The sequence below is a fragment of the Macadamia integrifolia genome, chromosome 2 (assembly GCF_013358625.1).
Source record: "Macadamia integrifolia cultivar HAES 741 chromosome 2, SCU_Mint_v3, whole genome shotgun sequence".
In the NCBI taxonomy this organism is placed as follows: Eukaryota; Viridiplantae; Streptophyta; class Magnoliopsida; order Proteales; family Proteaceae; genus Macadamia; species Macadamia integrifolia.
The window spans coordinates 30349221-30365871 of NC_056558.1; the positions used below are offsets into that span (position 1 = coordinate 30349221).

Here is a 16651-nt window from a genome sequence, read left to right on the forward strand (position 1 = left end):
CAAGTGGCCAAATCATCATCACATCGGCCTCAAGTGGTCGAATCTCATTGCACCGGCCCCGAGCAAGCCAACCTCATTTGATCGACCCTAGAGACCCGTAATCATTTGCACCGATCTAAAGGAGTCCAGTTTTATTGTACTTCCAAACCAAGACTAAAGCCCAGATTGGATCAAAAGGCCCAACTCAGAAACTCCTCCCGAGACCGGCATATGGAAGCCTGGTCGAAGGAAATTAAGGTGAATTTGTCAAAGCCCAGATTGGATCGAAAGGCCCAACCTGGAAATCCCACCCAAGACCGGCATATGGAAGCCCGATCAAAGGAAACTAAGGTGAATTTGCTAAATCCCATCTGTAGAGAGGGTTCAAACCTCTGCAAACAAAATTTCTAGAATGGCATTCGCTAGACCAGATCAATCTCAAGTACTAACATCTTCTGCAGGAATGGCATAAAATCCCTGCATGCAAGATCAACAAACCAAGTAAGAATTCTAAACTTTGACTAGTTAGAAAATATTACCTAGTGTATTTTCAACTCCGTCATTGTTGAGCAAGATGACAGCAGTACATGCTCTGGGTGACAAAATGTGATCGTTCTTTTCTTTGCCCTTCGACTGTTGGCACAGGCCTCGGCCGAAGAGGGCATTCTATAGACACCCAATTTTGTCATCCTCCCCCGGCAATGACGATACAAGGACAGTGGACGCGAACTCTCACTTCCAATCAATGGAGATGCTTGACAGTGGTAATCTACCCTTAACCATCCCCAAAGCTTCCCAAACCCTGATTTACCCAAAAACCCGATGTAGGAGGAAAGATGGTCCAATTTTGACTTTTCATATACGAAGGAATCTAGTCGAAAGTGTGCACAAATGAATAGTACTTAAAAATACGATCCCAACGATATATGGTGCGTCAAAATTGGACTTACGGATCTCCCGTAATCATTCCCGAAAGTCATTCCCGGCACTTCCAAAGATTTTCTGACATTTTCGTATTTTTTCCAGATTTTCCCCCAATAGTCGGGTTTTTTGCTAAAAATTCTACTTTTTGAGAAAAGATTCAATTTTCCAAAAAATTTCTTGTCCACTTTCACAAGCAAGAGAAAATCTTCACCATTTTTAAAAATGTCACATCACACTTTATGTCATGTAACATCACACTTTATGTCATGTCATTGGTCTTTACCCACTAGATAAAAATTAGATGTCATCACCTCATTGATTAAAATTCTCCCGACAATCACACTTTATGTCATGTCACTGGTCTTTATCCACTGGGTAAAAATTAGGTGTCATCACCTCATTGATTTCAAAAAACTATAAATATCCCCCCTTTTACTTGTGAGGGGACACCAAAGACTCTCTTAAGAGAAACCTCTTTCTTGTAGGAGCTCTGCCCACTCTCCTCCTCTTTCCCTCCCCCTTTGAGCTTCTTCGGGCCTTCGAAGCGATCTTCGTAAAGATCTGAATTTCTGCTCGAATCTTTGAAGTGTTCTTCGGGGTTTTGAAGAACTTCAATCCAAGTTTTAGTTTGATCCATTTTTTTTTTAATGGAAAGCTGTTAGCTTCCCCCTTTGAGTGCTTTTGTTTTTTTGTCAAAAAAGGAAAGTTTCAAGCCGAAGCCCTGTTCGAGTGCCACCTCAACCTAGCCTTCCATAACCCATCCCCAGTGGAAGCTCTGCCCGAGTTCCCCTGGAATCTTTTCCAAAAGTAGCTAGTCCCAGTGGAAGCTCTGCCCAGGTACCCCTGGAATGCCTCTGGAATGTTTTCAAAAATAGCCAGCCCCAGTGGAAGCTCTGCCCGAGTGCCCCTGAAATATTTCCAAAAGTAGCTCATCCCTAATGAAAGCTCTATCGGAATCAACAGTCAAAAAACAAGCTAATCCTAAGTCGGACCTCTGTCCGCAGATAACCACAGTCAACATCTCCTGAAATCGAAAGTTGAAGTTCAAGACCATCTTCCCCCGAGCCGGGAGATTCTACGAGAAAAATCAGCATCGACCAGGGGCCCACCCCTCTTTGACCCGAAACAGGGGTCAAATTTAGGTATAATCTCTCTCCTCATTTAAGCATAATGTATATATATAATTAACCTTGCTTTAATGTACATAAATATTTGTTTTTATTTAATGTACATATGTTTGATAATATAGCCATGCATACAGAATGTGAATAAATTGTGGAAAATGTTCGTTCTTAAGCATCTAGTAGGAAGATCGGTTGAACCAGATAGAGTGGGTGTCTAACACCTTCCCAACTCTATAACCTGACTTTTACCCTAAATCTTTGGACTAGACCAATTTCCAGACCCTTTTTTTAGGAATCGGGCCCAACCCCCGGGTCCTAGGCCCATAACTCTAGGTGGCGACTCCACACCCTTTCTGTATGATCACAATCCCCTGTATTGGACCATCATCAAACCCCGTCTTTATGATGAACTTGGTACCCCTGCGAAATAAGCCTCCAAGTATTTTCGAGCGGTTGCTCGCAGAAGCACACACGAAAGCACTCCCCACCTTATCCACCAAAGGATATCAAGAGAAAGGAGAGAAGACCCAAATCCCGGAGATCTTCCCCCTGACTGACGGGGATATCTTCGATCTGAGGCCCACTACCCTCACACCCATCCATGTGACCGGGGTGAAACTTGATGAGATGGCTATATTTAGCCTTTTGTTGCTCAAGGCCTTGATAAATTGCTTCCGGCCACTAAAGCAGAGCTTTTAGAGTGCCACATTTTAAACTAAACCTTTTGTGCCTCTCATGCTCACCTCATGTTTAACTTTCTTTTTCTGGTAAAAGGAAATTCATTCAAACAGGATGAGATACACAAGATTTGGACACAAAATACCCAGAACCAAGGAGCAGAATATGACCATGCTGTCGTACATCATGTTTCACCTTCAATTACAATAAGCCTTTGCATGCTAAAGTCTCAGAATATGCCAGAGAAGTTACCATGAAATACTTGTATGCAATGATCCAGGGCTCAAAAGTTTTGGAGATTGGATAAACTCTGATGCTGAGTCAACTAGGCCAAGTTTCACCAGAACTAACCGAGCTTAGGCATGATTTTAGGCACAATGGGGGTCATGCATATTCCAACCAAATTCTGGAGTGGGATTGCAATGTCACTCGGAGCAGGATTGGCCAATCCTGTTCCGAAAATGGCTGATGCAGCTGATCCAATCCATAAGTCCCAAGTTCATGTAGTTCAGTATAAAATAGTGACCATAACATGAAATAGTGGATATCCATCTCAAATACCTAAGGCTCAAACAGCACCCAGAGCTATAAATTGTGAATAGTGGTTAATGAACGAACAAGCAAACCACAAGTACAACATCCAGTGAAGGAAATCATTTCCGATTAATTTTCAATTTTGCTAGATTCAGTTCAGTAATCTTGCAATGACTTTTAAGCAAGAAAGAACAAAAAAATTATTCACATTTCAGCCACATCATCCGAAGAAATGCTAAAAATTTCTCTTCTCATTCCTGACTGGTTGTCATACATTAAAAGGCACATAAATGATATTTCACATGTTTGTAAAAAGGAACAAGACATTGTCCTCACCAAGCGATCTCTTCAACCAGCTTCTCTGTCTACAGGAGCTTAAGTAATTTTAGACGCTCTTCATGCTCTGAGTCGAGCTTTGGTGGTGTATAACACCCACGAAGATCCTCAACTACATATTCCTGCAATATCTAAGAAGTAAGAAACAATGCCTATCTTTTTGCTAAGAACTAAGACATCCTAGTTTGACCTATGCTACTACAGCTACTTTTAACCTATTTTGACCCGTATTAAGCTGGAGTATTTTTCCAACACAGGACCCATAAGCTCACAAAGAATCTAACTGGATATGAGGAATGGTCCTGCATAGGAACATTACTAGAAATGGCCAGATATGTGGATCCCTGTAGCTGTCGTTATTTATCACTGGCATTGACAGCATTTTGGACACAATATACATTCTTGTGAGACTGCTGCACTACTTTTCTGGCAAAGGAGTCCACCAATGACCCCAGAAAACCATTAAGTCCTACTACTGCTCCATGTCCCATAAACATACAAACACAAAAACTAGAGGGTGCCTATTTATGCCACTCAGCTGCAGCGATTTGCAAAGCCAGCAGCAATTATTAAGCAACCACTATATATAAAATCCCCAAATTTCACAAGAGAATAGCCAAGAAATCTTTACCTTTGTAAGCTCTCTCTTTGTCAGGATGTGGTAATGTCTCTGCCAGATCCTCTGGATGGCCATGGTGGCAGCAAGAAAACCATAGGCAATGCCTAATATGGTGAAGATGATGACAAAGATGATAACCAGGGCAAAGCACGCTTCCATAGAAGCTGGGAAGCAGTCCAAAATGCCCCATCCGTAACAACAGTTCCGACAGCCAGCCATGCATGGGTCGTTATTATTGAATGAGGAGCAATGTAGTATGAGCCCAAAAAACCCCAGCAGCACAAAGAATGCTAATACACCTACAATTTCCAGGGGATAAGAAAACATATAATATCAATGTTTGAAACCAGTGTCTCAACTTTAAAATAGGAACATACTTAACCTAAAAAAATATTGATATTTACGATCCTTCCAGGCACTTGTCCCAGGTAAGAGATGTAAGCTTACAAATATCTAGTTCTCCAATTCCACTCTAACAAACACCATTGTCTGTAAAAGTTTATGTCTTTAAACAGTTACATCCTGATTAGCCATTTATTTATTTTTCATCATGGAGCTAAACAATGTGGCATGGGTACACACCTCCTCGCCTGTGCATTCTGTAAACTGTTGTTTGCTGGCAGACAGCTTTTGTGGCCTAGCACTTACATCCTTACCTTTCAGTATCTTTTTGAGGTTTTCAACTAGGCATTTGTAGATGTTCATAGATAGATTAATAAGATAGTAAAAATTTTTCACATGGTAAATTCCCAGTCAATCATAGGCTCACAACAACTTTTAGCCCTTAGGAGATAACTATGACAAACAGGCCAAAATGATGAACAAAAAGGTTGAACATACCAATACAGTAGTAAAAGGGTATTGGATGTTTTGAAAGTATACGGTCCCAACTATCATTGAATGAATTCCGGAAATTCCCATTTTTGTCCATGAAGTATGCAAAGCCACCAATTGCAGCAATCACCTGAAAAAAAGGGGTATAAGAAGGGGGGGGGGGATATTTAGCTTTTGCTCTAAAATAAGAAGAAAAAGAGAAAAAAAATGTGAACTTTATCTTCAGAATTTAAGAATCTAAAGTCTCTTAAATTCAAATTAACAAAAGTTTATCCTCAATAGGCTTCCACAGAGCACATCCTTCATTGATCAGATTGCATACTTATTTTGAAGACATAGCATTACAACTTTCTACAAATCAAAGATCTCATCAAGAGGCAGAAAATAATTTCCAGCACCCCCCAAAAAAACATAAATAAATAAAGAAAATGGAAAAAAATGTTTCATTTAGTGTAATATTCTACCAAGACAAGATTCTCCGCAATAAATGAGTAGCACTAAAATAAATAGTCGTCAAGGAATCGCCTAGGCATCCAGGCTCTTTCTTGGGTCTAAGGCGACAGCACGCCTTATTGACACTTCACAAATTTACGTTGATTTATGTTTATTGCTTTGTTTTTCTATGAAACATGCTTATAGTATATCCTATACTTTGTTTATTATATGTTGATTTTCTCATATTAGGTCCTTACTAGCATAATTATATCATATTATATTGATATGGCTTAGTGGGTGAGCCTGTGACACAACGGTTAAGTTGCAATATTGCAACATTTTGGTCACAGGTTTGAAACTTGGAAACAACCTCTCCTGCAAAGCAAGGGGTAAGGCTGCGTATATTTGCCCCTCCTAGACCACCCTAAAGTAGCGGGAGCCTCGTGCACTAGGTTGTTCTTTTTATTATATTGATATGGATTTTGCCTTGCATATAAGCATAATTGTATAAATTTATCATTGCTACATTAAATAGAGTTATATATTGCATGCCTAGGTGCCTCTAGGAAGGGGGCCACTCCAACGTCTTGGGTTGCCTAGTCGCCTTGACAACCATGCTAAAATGTGTACTGCAGAATTATACAATTTTATCTATCAAAAAAAAATTATGAAAGGGGCCAAATTTTTCATGAAGTATGGTAGGTCCCATGGTTTAAAGTATCTCCGATACCGATACGATACCCTCCGATACGTATCTTAAATTTAGCCGAACGATACGATACACACCGATACGATACATGAAATTTTTAAAATCCATTCGTATCGATATATATCCTATGATACAGATCGATATGCACCAATACACTATCGATACGTACTGATACTCTATGAAAAATATAAAATCAATGTGAAATATACATTTCGGTATGTATCAGTACGTATTGGTGAGTATTTGTATGTATCGATCGGTACGTATCGATGAGTATCGGTATGTATCGATCAATACGTATCGGTGAGTATCGGTATGTACTGATACAGTGCGCTACGGTCATATAGTGGCCAAGATGAGTATTTTTTTTCAGAAAACACGAATTTTTGAGGGGTTTTTGTTCCAAAGTTGCTACCAGTCATATTTCTCTCTAACTAAAGTGGAAATCAAGGTTGGGAACAAGGATTTTACATTTATGGGACAACTACAAACCTTGAATTCTTAGTGCAATACCCTCAATTTAGTGTTTATGCATAATACATGTTATCAATAGTTTTTTTTAACAAATTTTTTATGCAAAAGTGTTTAAAAAGGTGTTTCATATCCATTTATGTGCGTATCTTTAGCGTATCTTAGCGTATCTCCGATACGATACGATACCCTTCGATACGTATCTTAATTTTGATCGACCGATACGGTGACCGATACCGATACTTTAATCCTTGGTAGGTCCACACTAAATGGAAGTATTCCACCACCCGCTGATATGAGTGACGAGGAGGGGAGTGGGAGGGAGCAAACGGCAGGGTGGGGGAGGGGGAAGAAGTGCGGTTGTTGGAGATGGGCAAACACTCGGTCTTGCAGTGAGGGGATCATTGGTGGAGCATTCCGTATCAACCTAAACAAAGGGCTGGTTGGTAGCAATGGCAAGCATTGGGGAGAGAGAGGGTGCGGTGATAGTGGAGAGAGAAATCTGCGGTAGTGGACGGATTGAAGGTTAGGATTTTTTTCCCTCAATCCTACGGCTAAAAATGAGCTTGTGTGTAAGATTCTTATATATCCAGCTAGTGTATTTGATCCCTCTCCCATAATTCATCTGCCTCCTCCAACCACCTAGGACTCCTCTCTCTCAGATCATGAGCCACAAAGCCATGGTTTTCTTCTCTCTTTTGTGGGCGGCTCACATTGCAGGTGTTGGAAAATAAACACAGCTGAATGGAGAAAGGGAATTTTCTTTGCATGAAAGACAATGCATGGTAATGAAATCAACAAGAGAGACATAGAGAGGGAGCTTTGCCGAATGCAAGGGAAGATTATTTTGTTAAATTTACGAGCCAAGACTCATAATTGCATCCCTTTGCAGTGTTAAATCCCAAAACCCCCACCACAGCATCCCTTACCTCTGTCTTCAAGAACCGGCTGGAAGGTGAAAGGGGCCAAATTTCAGAATGTTGACAAACATGATGTTTGCAAATTTGCATGAATGATTCAAGTTTTAGTCTCTCCCAAGTTTCTTCTTTCTTATGGTTCAACCTTGAATTCTTCTCTGTGCTGTGTTACAAACAATTTTGATATTTTCTGTTGCAGTTTTTAATATTTTTTTTGGTAAAATTGCAGTTTTTAATCAATGGAGCTCAATAAATTAGTTCTGTCAATGTAGATTCTGCAGTTTTGTTGGTGCTTGTTCTGCATTTATTTACTAGCTGAATTTCAGAAATTTTGAGTAGGAAAAAAGAAGGCATCAGAGGTGGGACAAATTTGCACAATGAAAGAGGAGGAAGGGATGGGGGTTGGGCCAGATAGAGAGGGCAGTGAGGGAGATACAATGATGGAGAGAGAGATATGTATGAGCAATGTACGGCGGTTTCAGCTGCAATGTATTGCAGCGGATGCAGTTGCAGACAATTGAATGATTGAGATTATTTTCCCTTCATCCAACGATTAATAATGTGCTTGTGTGTAAGATTCCATTACACTAAGCTAGTGTATACATCATTTTCCCAAAGGCTATGTATGGTTGCAAGGGAAGGGAAGTGAAATTTTCATACTTAGAAAAAGAAACTTCATATCCTTACTCCATGTGATCCCACGTGATTGTATAAACTACTTCATTTTTTAACCATATTTAGCAATGCCACATTTTACATGTAATTTTTATTTTACATATTAAAGTGAAATTTAATAACCAAATATGGAATACTTTGAAGTTAATGATATAGTCACATGGGGTAATGATTAAAAATATTTCCTTTTTAAGTATGAAATTTCACTTCCCTTTAATTCCCCTTGCAACCAAACAGAACCTTAGTTTATTTATTCCAAAAATAATTTCCACCAGAACTTATAGTATCTGACAGCACAAGCTAAATCCAGGGCCAAGTACTCCACAACTTCTATATAAGAGATGATACATTGATATAGACCATGTGATGCAACTTCCCATGGGTAGTCTTCAAATTAGGTAGCGAAAATGATTATTTCCATTTTGTAGATACATGAGAACTCTTGATGAATGAAGATAACTAAGCACAAGCTAATATCTAAGGGCAATTGATAGAGAAGAGGAAGAATATTGAACAGTCCATAGACTTTAGTAAGACAAATTTGGCTACCTCAGTGAATTCGAAATAGATCAAAGCATAGACATTTATGATCCTCAAAACCAAGCACAATACAGTTCATGGATTGTATTTCATAATCTAATCTAATTCATTGTACGTGAACTAGGTTTCATATGGAAAGTCTCATCATTGAAAAGACAAATTAATTTGTGTCCTGTCCATACACTGTTTTACAATTGATAAGGTATCCCTTTGTAGTCACTCATACGATATTATTATTGTGTGAAACATGAATTTTTTTTGTATTATTTAAACAGGAAGAAGATCGCTTCCAGGCTGTGTGGCCACTGCACATGTGCGGGGGCCAATGAGAGCGTGCACAAGGGTATCAATGGGGGTGGGATTTTTTTTCGTTTCAGAGTGGTGGGGCAGTCAATTCGCATGGTCCTGTACGCAGCCTGCACGCAGGGATATCTTATCAACTGTTTTACAATTGATAAAGCATCCCTTTGTCTGGCAGGGATATCTTATCAACTGTTTCACAATTGATAAAGCATCCCTTTGTCTGGCAGGGATATCTTATCAACTGTTTTACAATTGGTCACTCATACGCCCTTTGCAGTCACTCATACAATATTATTATTGTGTGAAACATGAAAATTTTTGTATTATTTAAACAGGAAGAAGATCGCTTCCAGGCTGTGTGGCAACTGCACATGTGCGTGGGCCAATGAGGGCATGCACAGGGGTATCAATGGAGGTGGGATTTTTTCGTTTCGGAGTGGTGGGGCAGTCAATTTGTAGGGTCCTGTGGCTGGGCGCAGGCTGCACACAGCCTGGCAGGGATCTTTTCCCTCTTTAAACACATGCAACCAGAAAAATGAATTACACAATTAAGGCAGTGCATCCAAGAGTGCGTATATCTGACAAACATAGGCAATCCTACCATTTCAATGGAAAATATGTCAATGGACATGCTTATAGGTAGAGAAACAAGGTCCTTACAGTTTGAACTGCCAAGAACACGAGCAGAACATCCCTTGCCACAAAAATTCTAAATTTTATTTTACGCCAAGAATAGTCCTCAAGGAATTCAACACGGAGATGGAATTGTGCCTTGCATGTTGTGCAATGAGAAAAAGCAAATCCTTCCTGTAGGAAGAAACAGAAACATTAAAACAAATTTGAACTATCATAAACTTCACTTGAAGTATAAACATGTAAGTTCAAATTATTTTTACAGTCAAGAGAGAATACTGCCTTCACTGAGCGCCAATGGTCGAGGCATGAACGATGAACAAACTGCTGGGTTCCTTTGCACATGCAAGGAGATATTAATTCTTCACCTGTACCAGAAACCGCATTTATGTTGATCTTGAGACATAATAGCTCATATTAGACCTGTTAAAAATTATGGTCTCCATCACTACTTCCTTGCACAACTCCATTCTGTAACTTCTTTACAAGAAACTTCCTGACATGTACATTCAATAGGAAATAGCAATAACAACAATTGCATTTAGAAAGGAAATAAGCACCACCTCTCAAACACCTTGAACTTCAAAACTTTATAACACGGAGGAAAGAGTAATTTTCTATTTTAACTAAGCTCCTATATGCCAAAAAGCAAGAAACGAAGCAGCTAAACTTAATTCGGACTCCATTTGTTACTCAACTTCCAAACAGTAAGACTGGACTTCCAGGGTCTCTGTAGGATGATCTAAACCACCACAGCATGGGATGGCAGCTACTTAGTAACTGCAGTGCGATGTGGTTAAAAATAACATTCCAGGAATATCAGTGTTATTTTGTATCGTTCATTTGTTGAGTAAATATAGAAGGAGCTAAACTTCAAATGTGAACATCCAACCAAAATTGAGATACACAACAACTCAGCCTTATCCCAACTAAATGGAGTCAGCTTCATGGATCCTATTTCTCCAATCAGTTCTATTCAAAGCCATACAAGATTCCAATCATACGCTATACATGTCCTTTCTCACTACTTCTTCTATAGTTATTTTAGGCCTACCTCTAGCTCTTTTAGTTCATTAAATTTGTAATAAATCACTTGTCCGAACTAGAGCATTGAAAGGCCTCTGTTACACATGTCTATGCCACCTCAGATGAGTTTCTTGAATTAGGGGCAATGCCCAGGTTTGCTCAAATTTGTTCATTCTTCATTTTACCTTTTCTAGTGTTACCACTCATCTATCACAACATCCTCGAATTATCAAGTAGGTTGGGGGAAGGGGAAGGGGGAGGGGGGGGGGGGGGGGGACAAATCCAATTTAAAAACAGTTTACATAAATGATTGGCGTGGACTCTTTCTTAAAGAAATATGGAAGGTCTGGTTTCAAAATAAAGAATGCAGGAAGGGAAAAAACGTAAATAGACAGAAAATGTAATATCTTTCCAAAAGGGACTACAATTCAATTATCAGAAAGTGAGCATCACCTGGTTCACCATCGTACTCCAGACAGATACGACAACAAGCCGCCGAAGCATCTTCGATCTCTTCATCCTTTATTTCGTTTGAACTCCCCGTCGACGAGTCGGCCTCGTTCCCAAGCAGGGGATCGGAATCATTTGCACTTCGCTCACCCGCCAGTTCTAGCTGCACCTCCCCCTTCATTGATATCGTTCCGAAAATCACAAGAGGTTTCCAATCTCTAGAGTAATCGAAGATCATCAAATTCAAAGAGTTAAAATCAGGACGAACAGAAAGTAAAAACTACCAAGCTAAACAAAGAAATTCGAGCAGAAAGCACCAGAGCTTGCTAAGAAATAATATAGAATTTAATGACGATAAAAAAAAATTTCAAAATCCTTGCAAAATTCGAAATGAGGATCACAGAAAGATGCAGACAGAGAGAGATTTTGAAATCAATTTGAAAAGAGGTCAACGACATTATGCAAACTTGGTCGATGAAATTGAAGAATTGATGTAAATTTGATGAACTTACGAGAGTCCGATGAAGAGATTGAAGGAAGAAATTCTAAAGATTCAATAGGAAGACGGAGACGAAGAGTTTCAGTGGCGAATTATAGAGATAAAACCAGAAGAAGTGAAGAAGAGAAGGATTGTTCCAGGAGGACCAGGACTGCAGAGAAGAGGAAACTTCTCTATAGGATACATGGTGCGTATTCCGCACTCATGGACTCAATACCAAAGTTAAATTTTTTTTGCCACGTAAGCATCTTGCGTCCACATACCACGAACAGGACCTTATTATGCCTGAAACTGAAAGTGCCCATCACGCTTCCGCGTATTTTAGGCTTTTGGGATTGAAAGCTTCCGTCAACGGATAATATCTATAAAACTTTCTTTCTGGGGAAGGCCCCCTCTGGGCATACTGCTCTGACCAATGAGCTTGTTTCCAAGGCTGCAGGCCCAAAGATTCATGTTTTCAGTCCAAGCGAGTCTGATGGGCCCACATATTTTAGAGTTATTATTATTGAGCGAGTGGCAGCAGCAAGTACATATTGGAATTTTATTTTTACTCCCTTTTAATATTAATCATCTATTTAATATTAGATTAATCTAAATCATTTATTAATTTTTTATATTGTAACTGATTCTTAATTTTTAGGGTGAAGAGATGACAGACTTGGTCACTTAACTTGTCTAATATTTTTTTTATATAAAATAAAAATCCAATATAAGCGGACTCCTCATTCGATTATGTTGGGAAATCTCAATTCTCTCTCTCCCCTTGCTTCTTCTTCAATGCCATTCCTTCTTTCTACAGCTGCCATCATCATCATCATCATCTCTCTCTCTCTCAAAATAGAATAAGGTAAGAAAAAAATCAACATAACTATTTTTAGGCACTGAACATATGAAATACTTGGCCACACATATCCAAATACCATGTTTACATATTAATCATTAGGGAAGGGATTTGGACAGTAAAGCTTGCATGTATGGCAGAGGACAAATTTGAATTTATAAAGTAAACAAAGCTCTTGGATATCTAGGATTTTATTATTATTTCTTGGGTAGATATTATTAACCTATGAGAATTTACCATGGATGCAAATCTTCAGTGAGATTGGCAAACAAAACTTCAACTAGACTGGAGAACACTGAAAAAGGAAGAAGAAGGAAGGAACGACCTTGAAGAATAAACAAGGAGAGAAAGAGAGAGGATCAAGATTTCTAAGCGGAATCAAAGGAGGAGTCTGCTTATATTGGGATTTTTATTATTTATTTATTTAAATATTAATAATATTAAACAGAGTTGTAAACAGTTACAACTCTGTTACCAGGATTAAATATTTAACACATGTCAATCATATCATTTACGTGAACATTCACCGGGCTCCGGACGTTTTGCATTTCTATTTTTCTGCACGTACCATGACCATATTGCCATTATTATTATTATTATTTTTTATATGTGTGTGAATTTTTTTTTTTAAATTATCTTGTACTACCCTGTTTTTAAAATTTATCTAAGAAACCATCAAAAAAAAAATAAAAAATGACAAACGTAGCCCTAAAATCTAAAACCGTTAGTTTACAAATGAAATTTACCTTTTTGACCCTAAAAAAAATACGTAAATTCCATGAACATTAGCCTCTCATACAAGGGCAGATACAATACAATTGACTTGGGCAGCTGTTGGTCAAGCCACTTGAAAACAGTCAACCACTCTCCTTGGGGTCCTTGGAGTCTTTTCTCGGTTGATGGCAGTGCCGGTGTCGACGGAAGTACACCGACTAGAATTACAGGTTTCTGATAAACCTTCTCTAGTAATTCCAAAAATTGAACTTCTTCCTTGCAGGTCAGATTATAGACGAGATCATGATATATGAATTAGCAAAAAGATAAATGGAACTCAATTTCCCAAATTAGGGTTAGATAAAAGAGACGATGAGAGAACTTGAATGAGGCAACCTTAAGTGGAGAGAAAACAGAATATCTAGTAACAGGTAAGGAAAGAAAAATGAAGGCACCACTTGACAATGTTCCGTTTCTACCGTTTCTATGTATTCTTATTTCTAGAAACGGAGAAATAGCCTAAAAAGCATTTGATAAAGTTGTTATGTTTCACCCGTTTCTAGAAACATAAATCAAAATTTATGCTTACTTATAGTTCTAGAAACGACTTTGACGAAACAAGTCGTCGTTTCTAGAAATGAATTTGAGAAAGAAAAAAGGCTATTGTGCCTGATAAATCTCTCAACTATTTAAACTTGAAAAGAGACAACTGAACCCTCTCTCCCTTTTGGCCATCCGATGATATTATTGGATTTTTTAGCGGCATTATGTCTTCAAAAAATGTTTCAAGACACGGGTTTATCAAACACCAAAAAATCCATTTTTGTTTTTGAAAACGTGAAAAACCGTTTCTGCTGAAACAGTAGTATAGTAAAAACGTTGTCAAACGGTGCCGAAGAAGATGATGAAGAAGAGAACATATAGGAATGTGGTGGCTGTGGCACCGACCAGACCAAACAAAAGAATTCCCTAGACCTTCATCTCCTCGCCTTCCTTTTCTTTGTAGGGTGGGTTATGCGGCCATGAACTGTTGCTGCTGCTATTCTCATGTTTCCTCTTCTCCTCCTCGGAATCCATTTTGTAGCTCTGACACTTGACCCCTCAAGGCTCAAACCACTTCTATAACGAATTCCTACACCTCGAAAGAATAAATCTACAGACCATGCTTCCAAGTTCCAACCTTTGTCTTCCTATATTTCTTCCCTTTCAACCGCCACAAGAAGCAGGAACAAAGAAGAATTGAAGAAATTTCCAAGAAAAACGCGGAGCTGCCAAATCAGGAGGAATGAACAAAGGGGGAGCCTGCAGAGGTTGGTAGAGGTGGAGACGAAGGAGACGCGGATTCCGGCCTTGGCTACAGCTATGGAGAGCTGAAGGGGATCAGGTGGCCGAAGGCTGACCATGGGAGAATTACCCAGACCAGAAGCCGATGAACCGGAGAGGAGATGGTTTATTAGTTAAGAGGATAAAATAACAAGTTTGCCCTTGAAGGATAAACTTCATTTAAAAAATATTTCAAACGTAACACGTCTTCACTTGACGGTTGTGAGCTAACAAAATGGATTTAATAGTAACTATATTTTTTAAAAAAGGTATATACATGCCATTTTTTATTTTTTAGGGTGATTTCTGAGATAAATTTAAAAAACAGGAATGGTACAGGATACAATTCCTTGGATAAATTTAAAAAACAGGAATGGTACAGGATACAATTCCTTTTTTCTATATACGCATTCTTTCCCATTTTTTAATCCAACTCATATATATGCTGAACCAATAAAAAGCTTTCCTATACAGAACTACAAAAATTTCTCATTCAACCTCTTTAATGTCTCGATCTCATTCCTTTTCTTCAACCTCTCTAACGTTAGATCGCCACAATATAGGGTGTTATATCTACAATCATGTACCCTTTTATTTATTTAATTTTTTATATTGAAATACTTTTCTCTCCTCTTTATAAAAATACCATATATATCTCGCACACGATTCTCTTTTATTCTCTGTTATATTTTTAAACGGGCATAAGCATTTCTTCCCATCTTTAAATCCAACTCATATGCGTGCTATGAATCGTACCAAAATATATATATATATATATATACACATACATATATACGTGCTATGAACCAATAAGAACCTTTTCATTCCTTTTCTTCAACCTCTTTAATGTCTTGATTTCATTCCTTTTCTTCAATCTCCCTCTCTCTCTCTCTCTCTCTCTCTCTCTCTCTCTCACACACACACACACATTAGATCGCCACAGTATAGGGAATTATATCTTCAATTAATTATAGTAATTAATTCTCAATTTAGAAAAACAATCTTAATATTGGCTGAAGAAATGAATAAAAAAAATTATATAAATTCTACTCTGTTAAAATTTATTTTCCATATTCCTCTCTCTCTCTCTCTCTCTCTCTCTCTTACTTATATAGTTATATGTTATGTTTCATCAACTAATGCATTCCTCCTATTGGGGATAACTTTCCCTTTTGGGTCGGTTGTGGGCGAGGAGGGATTTGAACCCCCGACACCTTGGTTCGTAGCCACGTACTCTAATCCTCTGAGCTACAGGCCCCAACCCCCCCTCCATCAAAATTTAGTTTTGATGATAACAAAAAAATGAGCATTTTAATGATCATCTATCGAGTGTTGTGTATGAAGGCAATTGAACAACACGTCAATGTATCAAGGCATCGAGACTAGAAGACTACATGTATGCGAGATCATTATAAAGATATTTGAAGACCCTCTACAAGACAACAGTGAAGACTTAGAGGCAATCGGCAAAGAGGCTAAGAATGAAGACCTAAGTAAAGTCTTGTGTAACAAGCACACACGACACATTCACTTCATTGCATACAACATTTATACATGCATTGGCATTAACCTAGAATGACCCTAGGTGATACCTATTAGTCACTCATTTAGACCCAAAGGTAGTTGGAAGTTGGAACCTTATTGGCTATCCTAACAGCAAGACCTATATTCAAGGGCATTTTAATCGTTATTAATGACTTAGGCTCTCTTTGGTATGATTTGTACTTGTATCTATCTGACATATTTCTATTTCTATAGATGTTTGGTATGATTTATGGTCCTCATTTCTATTTAATATAAATTTAAACAAACTACAAATCACAAATTACTCCCGAGCTATTTGTGATTTGTGGTCACAAATCATTTATATTGATTTGTGTGTTAACTTTGAAAGATCATGTGCTGTAATTGCCTGAAATCAAGGGTAAAGAAGTAATTTTAGTTACATTTTATAAATCCCTCTTCCGATCTATGTTTGCGCCATATTTCTTCCATAGAGAAACCCTGTCATGAAATCGCATTCTCACTCATTACCAAAAAAAAAAAAAAGAAATCGCACTCTCACTCCCTCTGCAAATTGTTTAGTG

The 16651-nt window shown here is 38.3% G+C and overlaps 1 protein-coding gene across 2 annotated transcripts; it reads right to left on the bottom strand.

Moving 5' to 3' along the window:
- Positions 1 to 3349: 3349 nt before the first annotated feature.
- On the bottom strand, positions 3350 to 11938 carry LOC122057370. 2 transcript variants are annotated; one of them, XM_042619446.1, is made up of 7 exons: positions 11700 to 11938; positions 11191 to 11405; positions 9994 to 10091; positions 9739 to 9885; positions 5035 to 5158; positions 4207 to 4493; positions 3350 to 3697 (listed from the first exon to the last, which is right to left on the bottom strand). In XM_042619446.1, the coding sequence occupies exons 2-7, from the start codon at positions 11366 to 11368 to the stop codon at positions 3605 to 3607; spliced, it is 927 nt and encodes a 308-aa protein (XP_042475380.1). In that variant the 5' UTR covers positions 11369 to 11405; positions 11700 to 11938; the 3' UTR covers positions 3350 to 3604. The 2 variants fall into 2 exon arrangements, with proteins under 2 accessions (XP_042475380.1, XP_042475387.1); XM_042619453.1 differs by having other exon boundaries at positions 9994 to 10079; positions 11700 to 11934.
- Positions 11939 to 16651: the final 4713 nt, after the last annotated feature.